The sequence below is a fragment of the Spea bombifrons genome, chromosome 3, assembly GCF_027358695.1.
Source record: "Spea bombifrons isolate aSpeBom1 chromosome 3, aSpeBom1.2.pri, whole genome shotgun sequence".
Taxonomy (NCBI): Eukaryota; Metazoa; Chordata; class Amphibia; order Anura; family Pelobatidae; genus Spea; species Spea bombifrons.
In genome coordinates this window covers 71,952,441-71,972,659 of record NC_071089.1, presented here as the reverse complement: position 1 = coordinate 71,972,659, position 20,219 = coordinate 71,952,441, and the positions used below count along the sequence as shown (strand labels likewise).

The 20,219-nt window shown below is 41.7% G+C and overlaps 1 protein-coding gene across 1 annotated transcript in view; it reads left to right on the top strand.

Moving 5' to 3' along the window:
- Positions 1-17,880, top strand: part of MEI4 (meiotic double-stranded break formation protein 4) — a 38,552-nt gene extending 20,672 nt beyond the window's left edge. The window contains exon 5 of the mRNA XM_053460349.1: positions 17,638-17,880. Within this exon, the coding sequence (XP_053316324.1) occupies positions 17,638-17,880 (243 nt within the window). The remainder of the gene's footprint in view (positions 1-17,637) is intronic.
- The last annotated feature ends 2,339 nt before the right edge of the window (positions 17,881-20,219 follow it).

Below are 20,219 nucleotides of genomic sequence, written 5' to 3'. Positions count from 1 at the left end.
ATTAAATTGTCTACTAGCTAATGCAAGAAGCGTGGCTAACAGAATGGGACAACTAGAGATACTTACATATGAAAGACATTTTGACATAATTGGCATTACAGAAACTTGGTGGGAGGAATCCCACGACTGGATAGTTAATTTAAAAGGCTATACACTGTTCAGGAAGGACAGAGGGGGAATTGGGAAAGGGGGTGTATGTGTCTTTATGTTAAAACAAAGTTAATGCCTCGTATTAAGGATTCTGTATGTCAGGTTACTGACAATGTGGAAGCATTGTGGGTCCAAATATCCACTAGGATATGGAAGATCAGCTTTTTCTACAAATTAAAAAAGATGCACAGCGGGGTAGTGTTCTAGTCATGGGGATTTTAATTACCCTGACATTGACTGGGATATTGGGGATAGTAATTCAGTGGAAGGGAGGAGATTTTGATCTTGGTGCATAACAACTACATGTGTCAGTTAGTAGAGGCACCTACTAAAAAGGGGTTTATTTGGATCTTCTATTAACAAACAATGTGGAGCTGTTTTCAAATATTCAAGTACGAGAGCAATTGAGAAGTAGTGATCATAATATGGTGCAGTTTGAAATTAATATTAAAAAGAAAACCTCTGTAACTGTTACCAAGACACTTAACTTAAAAAAGCTAATTTTAACAAGTTAAGGACAGGCAGATAATTATTTGGGATGACCTCTTTGTCCAAAGAGATACAGAGAACAAGTAGAATATATTTAAACATACACTTCAAAAATCTATTTCTACACAGGTACCGTTAGGAAGCATATACACAAGAAAGAAACTAAAACCAACGTGGATGAATAAATATGTTAGTAAGGTAATGTGAAAAAAAGAAATTGGCATTTAAACTGTAAGAGGGCTCAGTGGCATCATACTCTGTCAGGTATAAAGATGCCAACAGAGCTTGCAAAGGGGCAATTAGACTGGCTAAATTAAACAATTGCCAGTTCTGACACGTCATGCACTAACATCCGGTTAGTGACAATTGATATGCCAGGACGGTCATGGCTTTAAACGGGTGCAGAAAGTGATCTACGTTCACTTTCCGCACCCAAGTGGTGTTGCTGTAATGCCTCGATGTCGAGGCATTCAGCAACACTGAGATTGGCATCAGGGGCCGTGTCTGGCCCCTCCCTGGGGCGTCAACGTCCGCCATACACTGTATAGCGGCGAACGCCCATTTTAAAAGAGTTTAGGAGGTGATAAACTTCAGTGGTGTAGCTGAAATGCCTCTATCATGAGGCATTCAGCGACACTGAACTCCCACCCCAGGATGTGCTGTGACCGCTCCGGAGAGAGGTCACAACTGCCACTGCGAGTGATTTTCCACTGATGTCACAATCAGGGGAACCAAAAAAAGCCCCCCCCCAAAAAAAATATATAATAGTGCTAAAATTAGTGCTTTATCTTAAAACAATTCTCACATGAAAAGAGCTGAAATACTGGCATATTAAATGCCCCTGGGGTCTCTACTTTTAAAAAATGTATGTTTGATGAGGTAAGTTGAATTGGCCAGGTTCAACAACGGCCCAGTTAACACCGGGAAAAGGTGACCATATGTCTAATTTCCTATTAGTATTGGGGTGTTGTGTGACAGTGACATATACCAGAACTTGTAAATTCATACCTAAAGTACAACGTATGTGGGAAAAATACACACAACAAACTAACTTTGACAAAGGCTGGTAGTAGAAAGAGTTGAAATACTCTGGGGTATCTAGTTTTCAAAAATATATGGTTTTATTGGGCAGATTAAATTGGCCAGGCTTTGTTATTGCGGGACCTGGACAACACAGATAATGCACCCACTATGCAGAGACGTATTCACAGCATGGAGAGTTCAGGCAGTAAGTCCAAGACAAACGAACAGTACAGGGCCAGAGGCAGATAAATGTAGTCAGGAGGTTCCGAGGTCGGGGCAGGCAGCACAGGATCAAGGTCAGGAAACAAAGCCAAGGTCTGGTACACAATGATAACAAAGTTCTGAACAACGAGCACCCAGAGCAACATACAGTGACTCTTTGAACGGACACTGCACTAATGGGACAGAAGCTTTAAATGAGGATAAGGGCGGGAAAACACAAACAATCAACCGGTAGACACATGAATGATGTGATCGCGTCCGGCACACATGTGTGGCGTCGGCTCGATATACATAAATATATATATATATATATATACAAAAACTGGCATCTGAGAGTGCTACACCCGTGATCGTCGCGGGTGTGCCGAACCGGCAGATGCTGGGGTGATCGCGCCCTGCGAACGAGCCGCGACAGCTCGCTCATAACTCAGCGAGTACCATTGCTCATTGTTTGTAGCACGTCGTGGGTGTGCCACGGCGGATCGCATGTCGTCATGAGTCCACGGTGAGCATGCCACGTCGACGCGCACGTCTCTTGGTGTACGTGTCTTGCGCACGACACACCGAGAGTACTCATGCGCAATACATCCTCTCTGTGTCCTTGCTGCGTGCAAGGTACACTGGGAGGAGCTCGGCCCACCGGTGGCAAATCGGCAAGGGACCGCAGCGGACACGGTAGGTACAACAGGCTCAAAGATGTACCAAATAGGGCATGGGCACAGGATCACCAAATAAAGTTCAACATTGAAAAATGTGCATGACTCAAATGTGGCACTGTTGCTAAATACATATTGGGGTGTTGTGTGACAGTGGCATATACCAGGAGCTATAAATTCATACATGAAGTTTGACAAAGACTGGCAGTAGAATTAGTTCATGGAAAGAGTTAAAATACAAACATTTGAAGTACCTTGGGTTGTCTAGTCTTCAAAAATATATGGTTTGATGGGGCAAATTGTATTGGCCAGCTTCAAAGATACCCGAAACGGCGCATGGTTTTGAAGCAAAGTAGCAAAACGCTACTTGTACTTATTGCCCCATAAAAAACGGTGGGTATTTCTAAACTCAGGACAAATAGTAGAATCTATTTAGCAGGTTTTTTCATTAGCTTTTATAGATGAGTAAAAGGTTTTTTAAGTAAAATTAAATTTTTCACCATATGTTATACTTTTTTAATGGTAAATGATATCAAAACAATGACATCTAAAGAAAGTTGTTCTGAAAAAAAAACCCAGTATATATCTTGTGTAGGTTCAGTAAACGTGAAAGAAGAAAATTACAGCTACACGAGCACCACAGAAATATTAAAACAGCATTTGTCGCGAAGGGTACAAAAATAAAATCAGCTTTTGTCACGAAGGGGTTAAGTACATTAATGCCACAGTGTATGGCCTTGGGATGCCATGGCCCCTGATGCCGATCTCGTTGTTGCTGAATGCCTCGACACCAAGGAATTACAGTGACACCATTTAATTACAGCGTTATAGGCATTACAGCGACACCATGTTTAATGAAATTACGGGACATGGGCCGTCATTGGGCGTTAAGGGGTTAATTTTCAATTTACCGTTTCTTGTAATCTCATGTTTATTTCAGTCCTAAAGTGTTCAGCTGAATCTCATGATTACAGCAATACAACACATGCATCGTTTTTTGGGGTATTACAAGACACAAGTTGGACCATACATGTTATAGATTCCACATTTCAAATTTTGCTTTAGTGGCCCTATGCCATTTGAGCCTGTTTAGCACCCCCTAATTCTAAATACCCCCATATATATTTCTGTAAAGCAGACAATGCAGAGTATCTCATCAGGGGCATTTGGACATTTTGCATGCAATCATTTGGCCACCAATCATTGCCAAAGTTGCCTCTAGCAATAATTTCCTGCTCTTTTTTCAGCAACATTTATGTGTTGCTTAAATTTTTTGCACAGGGTTATGTGTTACGGGAGAGAAACCCAGCTACGTTTTTTTAGCTGAATCTCCTGATTATGGAAATGCCCCACATCCTTAGTTTTTTTCTCTCCAGAGGGCCATATAGTATTTTTCATACTTATGGCTCAACGGGTTTGGGGGTTGTGAACGGGACAGGAGGTTATACTTTTTAGATGTTGTGCTAGGGCAATTGCATGTAAGGGTTTTTACTTTTTTTCTTCTAATTATTATCTTTTTTATAAGTTATTTTATTTTTTGTATGTTTTGGATCTTTATTTTTTTAATTTTATGCACTGCTATCAGTGGAATATGGTTAGATGTCCTCTTAGGGACCTCTTGAACATGTTATTTATGTCACAAGGACATCACTTAGCTAATTTTATTGTTTCTTTTTTAATTTATTGTATTATTTTTGTAATTTTTTTTATTGTTAACACTTTTTTCTTTTTTTGTTTTGTTTATTTTTTCAGCTTGTGAGAAGTGTGATCTCCATACACTGTGCATCATCGATGTGTAGGAGGAGCAATCGGATATCCCAGCACGGTCTAGACAGACCCTGCAGATGATATCCTGTCCTCCGATGACCTTCCGTGCGATGTCAGCAGTGACGCAAACCGGAAGGGAATGCGTGATCGGGCATTTTAAATGTAACAGCTTTCCGGCGCTCCTGCCGGCAGCTGTTACAAGAGACTGGGCAGCAGAAAGCCAGCCATTTTTAGGACATACAGGTACGTCTATATGGGGACTGAAGGAGTTAAAACAATGTAGCTTGCATCTCAACCCAGATTGTGGCTGTTCAACTGACTCATGCAGGCTGCTTAAACAGGTCTGGCCAACTAATTATCACCTGCAGGTGAGCCTAAAGAGAACACACATAGCAGAATGTTGGATCTTACATATTTACCTTCCACGACCTTACCTTTGGAACATCACTTTCTAGGTGTCTACTAGTACCTAACCTTCTGTTCCTATCACAAATGTGCAAGTTACAGCTGGATCTATCGATCTACACATTTGTAAAAGATTCCAAGAATGACTGCTAGCCATGAAAACAGCAAAAGTAGCTTGACAGCGGCAAAGATTTACATTGCAGAGACAAAACAGCTCCCTGCTTTATTTGGATTCCAAAATGCAAACCCCTTCTTGGAGTTAAGGTTGCAGGCTGTAGTCACCTGTGCTCCCACCTGCCAATTGCCACTATAAAACTAGGATATGACTTCACGACTATAAATGAAATTCTGGGCAACTAAAGGCTAATGCAAAAAAGTCAATGTGTCCCAGTGGAAAGAAATAACGCCTTACATGTTTGACACCCTCAGGTGCTTAATCATAGGCTGACATAGGTGATCATGTAATACCAAAGAGTAAATAGACCTCCTAAAGTGACATGTGCTTGCAGTTAATTAAAGTGGCATACACCAGTGAACAATAATGTTATAAAACTCACAATGAAATAAGCAATATTATTATAAGTCAGAAGCAGATACATACACCAATCAGCCATCAAATTATGACCACTGGGATATATTAGGCAGTAAGTGAACATTTTTCAAACTTGATGTTAGAAGCCGGAAAAATGGGCAAGAGTAAGGATCCGACCGACTGGATCAGAGCATCTTCAAAATTGCAGCTCTTGTGGTGTGTTCTCAGTCTACAGTGATCAGTACCTATCAAAAGTAGTCCAAGGAAGGAAAAGCGGTGAATCTACAACATGGGCGGCCAAGGCTTATTGATGCACGTGGGGGGCGAAGGCTGGCCCGTGTGGTCAAATCCAACAGATGATCTACTGTAGAAAGGTGTCAGTGCACACAGTGCATCTCAGTTTTTTGTGTATGGGGCTGCGTAGCTGACCCATTCTCACCCCTGTCCACTGCCAAAAGAGCCTACAGCGGGCACAAAGGCATAAGAACTGGACCACGGAGCCATGGAAAAAGGTGGCCGGGTCTGATGATTCACGTTTTCTTTTACATTACATGAATACACATGAGAACACATAGCACCAGAATGCATCCATGGATGCCCCACCTCCAATTTACAGGACTTAAAGGATATGTTGCTAAAATCTTAGTGCCAGATACCACAGCACACCTTCAGAGGTCTAGTGGTTTTGGCAGCTAAAGGGGGACCTACACAGTATTAGCAGGTGGTCATGTTATGGCTAATCAGTGTATCTACCTATGTTAGTATAGGGATGGTAAAATTATTTTTATTCCCATGATAGTGCCTACACATCTCGGGCAACACAATCTGTATGCCATAGTAGAAAAGTGTGTATTTAAAACATTTAACAGTTGATCTTCTTGGGTTTATTGTATCCCTAATAGCATCAAAATGAATCCCAAGAAAGTGACAGCTATTGACCACTGACTTCTAAAAGAACTCCCTTTCACTGGACTAATACTGCTCAAACAACATTTGAAACTCTGTAAAAGAGATTTAACGAAGCTCCTATTCTGATACTTCCTGAACTTACTAAGCCATATACTTTGAAAGTTGATGCATCTGAGTCAGCGGTAGGAGCCATTTTGTCACAAAGACTGGATGGTGATAAAAAAACTGCACCCAGTGGAATTCTTTTCACAAACTTTAACCCCAACCAAATCTCAATCCCTTAGTTAATGAATGCACAAGTCGCTTTGCAACGTATAGAATGTGAGTGCATGCAACATAATTCCTCGCTGAGATGTCAATTAAGCTGCGTCGTTTGTTTAACGCAGCAGGTTGCTTTCTAGGTGCTGGCACAGCAGCCACCAGCAGGGCTAGCCTTACGTGTTCTGGCTCTCAGTGCGGGCCCTTCCTTGTGTTCCCTTGTAAAGCGATTAACATCTTATATCTTAGACAAGAGACATCCAGGCTCAGAGCTCCCCACACACAATTGTTCAAAACCCATCAAAGCCCTGATGGGGTTGGTAACAAAGTGGAGATATATTGTTTCAATTGGTGATAAAGGAAGACAACGTGAAAAGAAGGTGTAACATGCTAAACCAAATCCCTATTAGACTTGAATTCTTCCCCCTGTACTACCTCACAGAAACAATAGTAGTTTTTATCACACTTGTAACTGTTATGGTAGGTATTGCACACGTGGAGAAGTCGATATGCACTGTTGGCTTGGTTGGAATTGTTGACAAACAAGACATAAGGGCCCACTACTCATATCTAACACATGGTACATATGTCTTTTTTCATTTTGTGTGTGTTACCGGTCTCAAACATTAGTGGATGAGAGGCAGTAACTGTAGAATAATGAGAAGCAGAAGCCTTTATCATTCAATGTCACTCTAGCTGTCACTCATATAGCATTTGTCTCTCTTTTTCTTGTTTTGAAAGATATTCTAAATTGACAGGTGGATGCCGCTTTACGGTTTTGTTACGAGGTGACTGTGGCCCACTATTAACTTGACTCAACTGTTTTACATAAAACACACTTTCTTCCAGGTTGTTCCGTTCTCCATTACCTTCTATTGCAGTGACAGGTAAGACTTCCAATGCTGTAGTAAGGGTACCCAACACTGTTCTTGGGGAATGTAGATGTCATGTTGAGTGTGATTCAGGACAGGAATCTTCATAACTTTGGATACACCACTTAGCACACCTACCACAGCAGGAAACAGTTCAATCTTGGACTGGACATTCTAAGAACGCTTCAAATGGTAAGGCTCCTCCTTCAGGCTACGTTCTAATTCTGCATTTGATTTTGCTGAGCTCGCCTCAGATGTTTCTTCTGAGTCTGCTATGTGATTGACAAGATTGACAATATTGTTAGCTATACTCTGTCCTACAGCGAAGAAAAAAATTATTTGATCCCCTGCTGATTTTGTACGTTTGCCCACTGGCAAAGACTTGATCAGTCTAACATTTTAATAGTAGGTTTATTTGAACAGTGACAGACAGAATAACAACAAAAAAATCCAGTTGATTTGCATTTTACTCAAATGTACTGAAATTAGTATTTGATCCCCTATTAATCTGGCTCCCAGGTGTGTTTTATATAGGTAACAAACTGAGATTAGGAACACTCTCCTAAAGGGATTGCTCCTAATCTCAGTTTGTTACCTGTGTAAAAGACACCTGTCCACAGAGGCAATCAAGCAATCAGATTCCAAACTCTCCACCATGGCCAAGACCAAAGAGCTGTCCAAGGATGTCAGGGACAAAATTGTAGACAAGGCTGGAATGGGCTTCAAGACTATCGCCAAGCAGCTTGGTGAGAAGGTGACAATAGTTGGTACACACAAAATAACTGTCCATGCAAGCCCCAGACCGAGGGCTCACCTCATGGAGTTTCAATGATCATGAGAACGGTGAGGAATAAGCCCAGAACTACATAGGAGGATCTTGTCAATGATCTCAAGGCAGCTGGGACCATAGTCACACACTATGCCCGCAAGGTCCCCCTGCTCAAGAAAGTACATGTACAGGCCCGTCTGAAGTTTGCCAATGAACATCTGAATGTTTCAGAGAACTGGTTGAAAGTGTTGTGCTCAGATAAGACCAAAATCAAGCTATTTGGCATCAACTCAACTCGCCGTGTTTGGAGGAGGAGGAATGCTGCCTATGACACCAAGAACACCATCCTCACCATCAAATATGAAGGTAGAAACATTATGCTTTGGGAGTGGTTTTTCTGCTAAAGGGACCGGACAACTTCACCGCATCAAAGGGACAATGGATGGGGCCATGTAAAGTCAAATCTTGGGTGAGAACCTCCTTCCATCATCCAGGGCATTGAAAAAGGGGTCATGGATGGGTATTCCAGAATGATAATGACCCAAAACACACACGGCCAAGGCAATAAAGGAGTGGCTCAAGAAGAAGCTCATTAAGGTCCTGGAGTGGCCTAGCAAGTCTCCAGACCTCAATCCCATAGAAAATCTGTGGAGAGAGCTGAAGGTTCAAGTTACCAAACATCAGCCTCGAAACCTTAATTTCCTGGAGAGGATCTGCAAAGAGGAGTGGGACAAAATCCCTCCTAAGATGTGTGCAAACCTAGTGGCCAACTACAAGAAACGTCTGACCTCTGTGATTGCCAACAAGGGTTTTGCCACCAAGTACTAAGTCAGGGGTGTCCATGTTTTTTCTGCAGTGGGCCACTTCATCAGAAATGTACGTGTGCATGGGCCGCACTCATTTTTCACTGAGAGAAAATATGGCCTTTTAACTTTATACAGGGTTAATTTGGCAATAATTAAAAAAAGCTGGGGGCAAACAGTTTTTTGATCAACTTTTATATATCATTCTATCAATACTAAATTACTTAAACAGTAAAAGAAAGTCAGTCCACAAACCATTTAAAACAAGTTTAGCCAAATAAAACAATGGTGGAGCACACTGTGGGTATAAAATGGATTTAAGCTGGCTGACACACACTGAGTTGACAGGGAAAAGAAAAAGTGTCGGTGCGCTAAGCTAGTCTCAGGCTCAAATAATACAAATGTGTAATACGAGGCCTACCAAACAGGTGTAAGCATGCTGCAAGAAACAGTGTATTGGCTGTACAATGTATACAAGAAACAAAAACTGTCTGCGCTTCTTACCCTAATAAAGTTGGCAACAAATATATAAACATAATATAAATGAGAGGTTTTGGTTATATGAATTGGCCAAAGCATAATTAAGCTCACCCGCCACGTCAAGGCACACTCTCAATAGGGTGAGAACCTACTCTCACCTCCTACATAGTAGGCACACAAAGCAGTTTATACTGCTACCAAAACCTTATTAATGTGTTGGGGGAGGTGCAATTAAACCTCCTCCCCATTAACCCCTGGACAGCAAGCTACACTGAGTTGATCAGGGTCGGATTAAGAGCATGGGCCTGGTGCGGTGGATTTTGGTGGCCATTTTATGGAAATAAATAAAATAGACAGAATCGTAACTCCTCGTCATCAATGTGTACTGGATAAAGATGACATCAGTTGTGAGGGTGGGGGTTGATAAACCCGGTATGCAGGATGTTCACCATCAAAAACCAGCCGGGGTAGATCTGCTAAGTGTAGCAATGTCCAGATGAATAGCTGAGTCAGGATTACGCAAAACACAGTCCTGTAAACAAAGCTAACGGTCAGGGTTAGAGAGATCAGCGTGGTCAAAGGTCAGCAACAAGAATCAATAGAATAGTGATAATCGTAGGAATACACAGTAGGGAAAATATCTGAGCACAACTCACTGCTGTTTTTTAAATCCACCGCCAGAGGACGCCCCGCCTCTCTGTACAGCCTCGGCGCGCGTTCCCAGCAGTCCTGTACAGCAAGAGTTAAGCGAAGGTGGGGGCGCACGCGGCCAGAACAGACAGTCGACGGAGCGGGAGCCGTGGCAGCATCGTGCCCGGCACTCGTGGGTGAGTGACTTCATCGGGGTCTCGGTTGTGGACCCCGACATCAGTTCTCGGCAGATAATATAGGATAGAATCTTATGTGATGGAATTCGGAGTAATCAGTACACTAAGAAAAGTCATCATACACGGGCCGCCTGAAGCCACAATTTAGTACCACTGATCCTTTTTAATAAAATATGCAGATTGAAATAGAGTAAATAACACAAAACCTTTACCTTTCCTCTCCCTGATTTCAGGGCCTAGAAAGTTTTGTCCTTTGAAGTGAATACAAATTGAGGAGGGTGTTTTACCTCTAGATAAGTAAAAATTAAATAGTTAAATTTATTCCTACAATAAGTAAAGTGCCAGGAAACAGATGACCAAACACACCCCAGGACAGGCTCTGCCACAACAACATCCAAACACACACCAGGAAGGCTCTGCCTCACCGAGACCCAAACACACACGCCAGGACAGGCTCTGCCACACCAACACCCAAACACACACACACACCAGGACAAGCTCTTCCTCACCAAGACCCAAACACACACACACCAGGACAGGCTCTGCCACACTGACACCCAGACACACACACACACCAGGACAGGCTCTGCCACACTGACACCCAAGCTCACATACACCAGGACAGGCTCTTCCACACCGACACCCAAACACACACACACCAGGACAGGCTCTGCCACACCGACATCCAGACACACACACCAGGACAGCACCTCAACACCCAAAGACACACATCCCAGGACAGGCTCTGCCACACCGACACCCAAACACACACACCAGGACAGGCTCTACCACACCAATACCCAAACACACACACACCCTGGGACAGGCTCTGCCACACCGACACCCAAACACACATGCCAGGACAGGCTCTGCCACACCGACACCCGCATCAGGATGAGTTAAGCTACACAAAGCATAAAGCTTTGTTGTTTGTGTGTTTGCCCCCTTGTGTATTGATGCCCCAGCCAGGCCCACCTTTAGTATTAATGTACTCCCCCACCCCACACCCTTGTATTTTGCCCGTGTGCATTTGTGCCCCCAGCCAGCTCCCTTTGTGCATTTTTGCCCCACACCCTTGTGTATTGATTTTTTATGTAATGCCCCCAGCCAGCAACCCCTCCCTTGTGTATTGATGCCCCTACCCCCTTTGGTACTGGTTAATGTAATGCCCCCCATACCCATGTGTATTGTAAACAGACACCCACCACCCCTTTTTTTTTATATGTGATGCCCCAACCACCCTGTTGTGTGCTTATAACCCTCAGACACCCCCTTTTTGTTTTATTAAAGTGTTGCCCTTTGAATATGGGTCCCCTTCCATCTATCATCCCGATTTTTTAAAAATATTTTTTGCTGGCTTCTTCCCCTTAAGACTGCTCTCCTTCGACATGCTCTTCTCCCCGCCACAAGGAATTCTTTCGTGTGAGCCCACCCCCTTAAGCATCACGTCGCATCTTCAAAGGGTTGAGACGAAGAGCCTCATTAAGGCACTGGGAGGCTTGGTGCCTGGTGCGGAGGCAGCCGCAATATAATCACTGTGTGCCGGCCCACGGACCGGCCGTCCCACCGTGAAATCTCACGGCTCACGCGGGCCGCACCTGGAAGTCCGGCAGGCCGCATTTTGCCTGCAGGCCACACGTTGGATACTCCTGTAGTAAGTCATATTTTGCAAAGGGGGTCAAATACCTCACTGAGTAAAATGCAAATCAATTTATAACTTATTTGAAATGTGTTATTCTGGATTTTTTTATTGTTGTTCTGTCTCTCACTGTTCAAATAAGCGTACCATTAAAATTACAGACTGATCATGTCTTTGTCAGCGGGCAAACATACAAAATCAGCAGGGGATCAAATCATTTTTTCCTTCATTGTACTTTCATCGTTTTGCACAGTCACATAATCAGATCCTGAATACTGCTTGGCTGGCCACTGTTTTCCCGGATCACTTCTTCAATGATGTTAAACCAGTGGAGCATCATTACAGCAGTCGCTCATCAGCATTTTCACATGAATGGCAAAGTTTCCATGCCCATTCCTTTTGTATTCAAGAATCACCTCGATGTATCCAACAAATAGAATGACAGAGCCATTGGTGGCAGTGATGTGCAATTGTCTGTCAGTAAGTAAATCTTCTATAGGCTTTATGGAGACATTTGGAAGAGACTTCCCTAGCCATGCATTTCCTACCATTCCGGTGTCCAACAGCATTTCAACAAAAACACCATTCATCCAACATGATAATATGCATTTTCTGCCAACTAGCTATGCTACTGGTTGTTTTGATGACTTCCTTTTTGTTAGTGTTGATTTTGTCGAATTGTTCATAGGTGCACAGTTTACCTTTTGCATGGGACAGATGACTCGAAGTGGTCACTGGTTGTCCCACACGTGACCTCCTGCCGTTTCCCACCTCTGTTGTCTTCTTTAAACAGCCAATCGCTCTGTGTCCAGCCTGGCCTTAGCCAGTAGTGATAACCGTCCTGATTACCTAATTGAATAAAGTTGTTACATCTGCGCCTAATATTTTCTTTATCTGAACCTTAAATGTTTGTTAATGATGTTTGGTTTTTAACACTAGCAGTCGGTCACATCTTTCTTTGAGCTGTTAATTTCACTAAAACGGTGCGATTTGCTTTGCACAACTCTCCCTCAACTCTCTATTGTAGCGCCTTATAACTTCCTCACTATCCTCTGCCTGGGATGAACTGTCAGGAGCTTGTGCCTATGCAGTGTGCCTAGACATTTCTGCTTCTTCATTTCTTTATTGACTGATTTTGTGACCTGCTCTAAAATAAAGTCATCAGTCACTGTTAAGTCAGAGACATAAGGCTTAACGTCTAATCTACTATTAGAATTTTTCTCTGAAAGTATACCACCACACATTTTAAATTCCTTGTGCAATAACAAGGCACTTAACCATCCCAGCTACCTATTCTGTCGCTACAGACCCACTACTTATCTCTGTCACTGTTCGCCATTTCCCTGACTGATGTGTGCTCCTTGTTGGTTTTCAGTTCATCAATATTGTCTTTGATGACAAGTAAACAGGACATGCCTTGATCTTACAGACTTTTCAGTCGATCACTTCTCATGTAGTCCGCAATGAAATCAACAAGTTCAGGTTCGCTGTTACCCCTCACTGCTGGATCTTCAATGTCTCTCTCACCTTCCAGTGAAAGAGCAAGTCTATACAGCTGTTTTTCACTCAGTAGATGAAGTTGCTTTTGAATATCCCACAACAGTGCACAAAACAGAGACATCATCTCTATTATAACCTGAGGCAGGTGGCACTCACTAGCTCTTTGGCCAGAATGTAATTTCCCTCTTCATTATAGCCTCATATGCCACCTCCAGGCTGCTTACAGCATACACCTAACAGTCCTCCCAGAACTTAACTAATAAGATCATAATACTACAAAAAAAGGTTTAGGGATATTTGTTTCCTAGTAATTTCTACAGTCCATTTCCAGACCATCACATTTGGTCCACAGTTCAGCATAGTGCTTACTAAGCAAATTTTATTGCAAAGACCATTTGGAACAAACCTCAAACAAACCTATGCACTTGTGGTAATACTATACTGAGTAGATGTTGCTGAACATATATTGGGGTGTTGTTTGGCAGTGACATATACCAAAAACAGGAAATTCAAACCTAAAGCATAATATGTGTGAAAAAAAAAACACAAAAAATTACTACCACAAATTTTGACAAAGGCTGGTAGTAGAATTAGTGCATGAAAATATTAAAAAATACTAGCATTTGAAATGCCCTTGGGTATCTAGTTTTCCAACTAGGACGTAGGGACAGGATGACCAAATATAAAAAAATGTAATTTAAACCTATGTACGGGTGATATCATTGGACTCAGAAAATGTTGCTTTTACCTGAAGTGCAATGTGTGTGGGAAAAAAGCACATAAAATGGTACCGTTTGGTGGTAAAATAAATGCCACATGTAAGAATACTCTGGAGTGTCTAGTTTTTCAAAATATATGGTTTGATGGGAGTAATTTGAATTGGCTGGTTTCAAATATTGGTTTGAAATAGCAAAACGGTACTTGTACTTATTGCCCTATAACTTGCAGAAAACTTTTGTAGATAAGTAAAATATTTTTTTAAATAGAAGTAATTTACATTTTCATCAAATTTTATTATTTTTTATAGTAAATTAGATGATATGATCAAAATAATTTATTAATTACAGCTAAATATGAGCACCACAAAAATGTTAGAACAACTTCAGTCACAAAGCGTGCCAAAAGAAAAAAACAGCCCGGCCCTCAAGTACTTAATTTTGCATTCTTTGCTTAGGAGGCTGTCTGGGACCTTGGAGGGTTCCTTTTAACAGTCAATTTCATTGATACATTGTACTTACTTGTGATATGATTTACTAAGCTGTTTTAAATAAGATATAAATATTTTGTTTAATTTTATCTGCAAATTATTAGAAGAAAAAATTACATTATAATGATAGGGCTAGGATCTTTCATTTTGTTTAGATTGACATGCTGCAAGTAAATTGGTTGATCTTGGTTATACAAATGTACAAAAGAAATCCATACCTTTCATCATTAGGAAACAAAATCGAAAGCGGCCCAGTTGCAATGCAAGCAAGTCTAAATCAGAAATAGTTTGAAAACCTGTTATTCCATCTGCACATTGAATATGTTAGTGTTGCTGCTGGCATTTGTGTTCCCTATAGATGGCTTTAATAACCACTAACCTTAGAAAAAATTTTCAATTTGAAAATACTGTGAAGTAAGAATGTATTTCATCCATTTTATTCGGTAGTTTTTTGGTTTTTTTTACTTACTTCCCCAGGGTTGAAATGACCACTCAGCTAAGGTTTTAAATGAATAATGGATGCTCTTATTATTATAAAATGTATCTGTTGCCTCTCTGCATTTTGACGCAGCAGCACATTAACCCTGTAATGACAAGACTGTTTCTAACTCGTAGTATATTTTGGGAAAATGGCTCTTTTTTAATTTTTCAGCGTTGCTGTTTAGCAGTAATTTTCTTCATTCTTATTTTGTGCACCCACACATATTATATATCGTTTAATGACATCAAGGCATTACAGCAACACCAATTAAGTGTGCCTGGCACATCATTAGTCGTTAACTGACCATTTTTGCATGACATGCCTTGGTCGTTTAGGGGTTAATTAAACCCTTTCCGAAATCTTTTTTTCTTAACGTGTGTTTAAAATGTTAAGTAGGATGTGCTGATTAACCCTTACACATAGACAGGGGCATAACTAGAAGCCTCAGGGCCCCGGTGCGAGAATAGGTCCCCCCGTCCTCAACCCAATCTACCTCTTCTCACACTATCTACCCCCTTCTCAGGCTATCTACCCTCTCCCTACCCCCCATTCTCACAATCTACCCCCTCTCCCCCCTTCTCAGGCTATCTACCCCATCTCCCTTCCTTCTCACTATCTACCCTCTCCCTACCCCCCATTCTCACTATCTACCCTCTCCCTAGCCCCTTCTCACTAGCTACCCTCTCCCTACCCCCTTCTCACTATCTACCCACTCCCTTCCCCTTCTCACTATCTACCCTCTCCCTACCCCTTCTCACTATCTACCCTTTCCCTACTCCCTTCTTACTAGCTACCCTCTCCCTACCCCCTTCTCACTAGCTATCCTCTCCCTACCCCCTTCTCACTAGCTACCCTCTCCCTACCCCCCTTCTCACTATCTTCCTACTCCCTTCCCCTTCTCACTATCTACCCTCTCCCTACCCCTTCTCACTATCTACCCTCTCCCTACCCCCCTTTGTAGGTCACTTACCGTGCAGTCCTGTGGTGGGGATGTGAGGCCTCTGTCTCGTGAAGCTCTTCCACGGTGCGCACAGCTTCACTATGCCAGGCGCTCAGCGTGAAGCGCCAGCACCCGAAACAGACGCCTCCCACTCCCACCACTGCAGTCGGGGCAACACTGAGGCAGGCGGCAGTGAGCAGAGGAGACAGAAGGGCTGAAAACGACCACTCGGCACCCCTTGAGCCCCCCTGACTGGCAGAACTCCAGGGCCCGGTCGCAGTAGCGACTCCGGTAGTTTCGCCACTGCACATAGAATTACCTGCCAGAATGTCTGGTTACTTTTAAGTATTGTCAGGGCTAAATCCCTTCTTTGCAAGTAAACTTAAGCTGTCACTCAACAGCTTTGTCTCCCTACCTGCTAGATGAATTTATGTGAGAGCGCTCAAAATTAGCACTTTCACATTACAGGGATTTAAATGCTTAGCATTGGTAACGGAATCGAGGTATCATCACAGAGTCTGTAGAGACGTCAACTTTTCAGTGTGATCAGATGAACAGAGCTGTATGGTCAGAGACAGAGAGAGATCATGGCATGCTCTGTGGTAGAGTGGCAGTTAGCAGCTTGCCTTAGAGGAAACAGAAATTTCTTCCTGTACAAACTAGTAAAAAAAAAATGTGTACAGTGCTGTATGCACTTTACATCGCAAGGGTTTCAAAACTGATCCCTGATTCAGCGGGATCGTAGCAATACAGGTATCTGAAAGCAGCACGCACATGTATGAGGTGTCACGAATGGATTGCATCGTGAAGGGGTTAAAATAGGTTAAAAAATATATATATATGAAAAAAATATTAGCAATACTATCCTGTTCCAGTCATCTAAAAAAATGAAACAAAATCCTATAAAAATGCACATTTTCTCAGGTTGGCCCGTAATTTCTCCAAAACGTGTAAAAAACCTATGCATGTGGAGAATCTCTGTAGTCAAAGAATGTTGCAGAACAAAAATTGCTGTTCTTCAGTTAGACATACGATGGGCAAGAAACCCAACACAGCATTATTAAGTTTGTTTGAAAATGCCATAGTGCTATACCTTGAGTTGCCTGCCTTTAAGAAATTCATTTTTATATGTATCAGTTTTGTATGAGTTCTATTGAAGTTAAACCCTTAAAATACCAATTTTTTGCCCTATAGCTTGCAAAATCCGCATACAATTTATAACAGGTAAAACTGTAAAATTATGTGTTTTTCTTTTATATTACACTTGTTTCATTTCCCTTACTGTTGTGCCCAAAGCACTCCAAAGCAGGTTAACAGGTAAACAAGCAGTAGCATAGAACAAGAGCCAAATTCCACTTTAAGATTTGTTTTTCATTCTTGTCCTCTGTAGCTTTATTTTCACTTCATAATATTCTAATTTCCTTCTTCGTTGATCTCATTCTCTGATAATACTGTGCCATGTTTTGCTCTTAAATGAAACAGCTTTTGGCATGAGTTGAAAGCTATCATAGTTCTGTAATATCCTGTAATATCAGTTAACATTAATGTTATTTTGGCATTGTCCAACTTTAGTGTCTTTTGAAGCCCTGAAGTCTCACTTAATGTGTTTCTACAATTGTTTTGTTTTTACATATAAAAATAATTCTTATGTTATTGGGCATTATATGTATATAATATTATAATATGTTCTTCTCTCATTAATTTACAGAATCAGACCGGATATGACATTGTACAGTACGAAAACATTTTTTCATTATGTCTGGTACTGGAAACTCTTTTGCAGTACATAAAGGAGGAACATGAAACATTAGTTACACAGCTGCTCAAAGAAGACGCCAAACTTTTTATACAAAGACTTGACCAAACTATCCTTTATCTTTCTGATGAATTCCCATTGTTTTCTTTATATCTATGGAGGCTGGGAACATTATGTTCATACATTACAAAATGAAAGTTAAAGCTTTATATGTTGGTTTATAGGAATTTATTGGAAAAGCATATTCACAATAAGTTATCTGCAGCATTAAACTGCGATTTTATTAATGCTTTGTGTGTGTTAATTTTGTACAGTATCATCTTGGCCCCTTTTTCATCTAATTTCTGCTCATTGTACAAAGCAAGCTCAATATAGCATAAAGAAAATTGCATCTCCTTTATGACTGTGTGCACATATGAGGAAAGTTTACATTTTACAACTAATGTTTAGGACCTTTTGAGTCTTCTCATAAGTTTTTAATCATATCGTTGAAAACAAATTGGAACATATTAGTTAATGTTGGTGACTGTTGAAACAGGAACTTCAGTATGCCATAACTGAATCTTTGTAACCTGTTTTATTAAAAAAAATATGTACTATAATACATGTAAATAAAAGTAACTGAAATTGATTATGCGTTGTTTAGTGTTGTTTGTAACATACCTTAAGACATTTCTTCTATTATACGTTAATTATATTCCACAGTGGTAAAGACGAAAGAAAATGTTTCAGAAGTGTCATGTATGCTGTGCCACATGCATCACTGTATAGTATAACTAGCTTGAATACAACTTTATTCTTTGGGGATGGCAAATGCGGGTTACCGTATTTCCCCATGTATAAGACTAAAAATTGGGGGCGTCTTATACAGTGGTGTTAGATTTTTTTTAATTATCTTTTTTAACTAAAAAGCGGACCTGCTGCTTACCTTGATCCGCCACGGCTGCACAGGAACCCAGTGGACTCACGTGAATGCACATCGCATCACATGACTCCACTCAGTTCCTGTTCCTGCTCGTGCAAGGCAGAGGGGAAACAGCGGCCCCCATGGAAGTCGGCGAGCAGCAGCAGAAGATCTTCAGTTCAGGTAAGGTGTGGGAGTAAATGTATGTATGTATGTATGTATGTGTGTGTGTTAGCATGGATCCATGTGTAGGGGGCACAGGGAGGGGGAACAGGGAGGCTGAAAGTGATGTCCATGTACTGGCTGCCTGAGCATGATAGGAGTGTGATTGCTAACAGTTACTAGCAGCTAACATCAATCACACTCATATCATGCCCAGGCAGCCAGTACAATAACTTTATGCAATATATTTTTTTTAATTTCGGCCCCCAAAAATAGGGGTGCGTCTTATACTTGGGGAAATACGGTATTTTTTGTATTTATAATATCTGCAGGTGTGACAGCACTCTCCTCTATTATATTCATCAACGACATCTGTAAAATGTGTATCATATGACATAACATAGACCCTCAAAACTTTTTTTTTATTAATCTGTTATTGTTCCCTTATTTTATTTCTATAGCATCAACAATGTATGCAGCGCTTCTTACAATACATATATTCAAGGGGTATAATAAGACTTTGACAAAGACAAACCAATACATTAGGTGGAGAGGGTCCTGCTCTCAAGCTTACAATCTTGAGGTAATGGGGTGAGGACAAACATGAGGAACAGGGAAAGGTGGGAGGTAGTGTGGAGGCTGTATTAGTGACAGGGAAGTTCTAGCAACTAAAATGGTATGCTGGCAGGGATGGTCCAGAGGTATGGGGCAGCACAAGTGAAGTCTTGTAGACAGGAAAAGGTGATAAATGAGAAGGAGAACCTTAATCCATGGGAAGCACGTAAAAATTGAATAAGGGAGTACTGTAAGTGTTTTACCCTGTCTGTTTCATACATTGCCATGACTACCTGCAGCCACTAGTGGCCACCCTTCACTCTCAAGAACACCCGTTTCTGATTACTTGAAACAGCTGAGCCACTTGGGACAGCTGAGCCACGTTATCTGGATGTTAGCCCTGCTTTTATATACCTGCTCTACCCTCCAGTCTGTGCCTTTACATGGTAGTGTATTCTGCTTTGCTATTTCTCTGGGTCCTGGCCCTTTTCTGTTCCCTGTTGAATTCTACCCATTTTTACCTGGCTTGTCCTGACCTTGCTCTTGCCTCCTGATTTGGCTCCTAATCATGATCTCCTGGTACTGACCCAGCTTATTCTGACTCTGCTCATGGATTCCAATTTGACATAGATTAGTCTTTCTGGTTCTCACCCGGCTTGCCTGACTACGTGTGCCCTGTCTGAGGGCTCCCTGCCATAAGTCCAGTGCTCTGCTGTGAGTCCAGTGACCTAGCTCTAGCAGTGTTCCAGCCATGTTCCAGCCTTGTGCTCTGTCAGAAGTCCGCTCCGTGGTCTCCTATCCAAAGACTGCTCTGTGGTCCCCTATCTGAAGTCCGTATCCTGCCATGCTGCATCTGCCTTTAGCACACTTATTGACCACTCCTGTTTTTCCTATTCTGCCTGCACACTCCAAT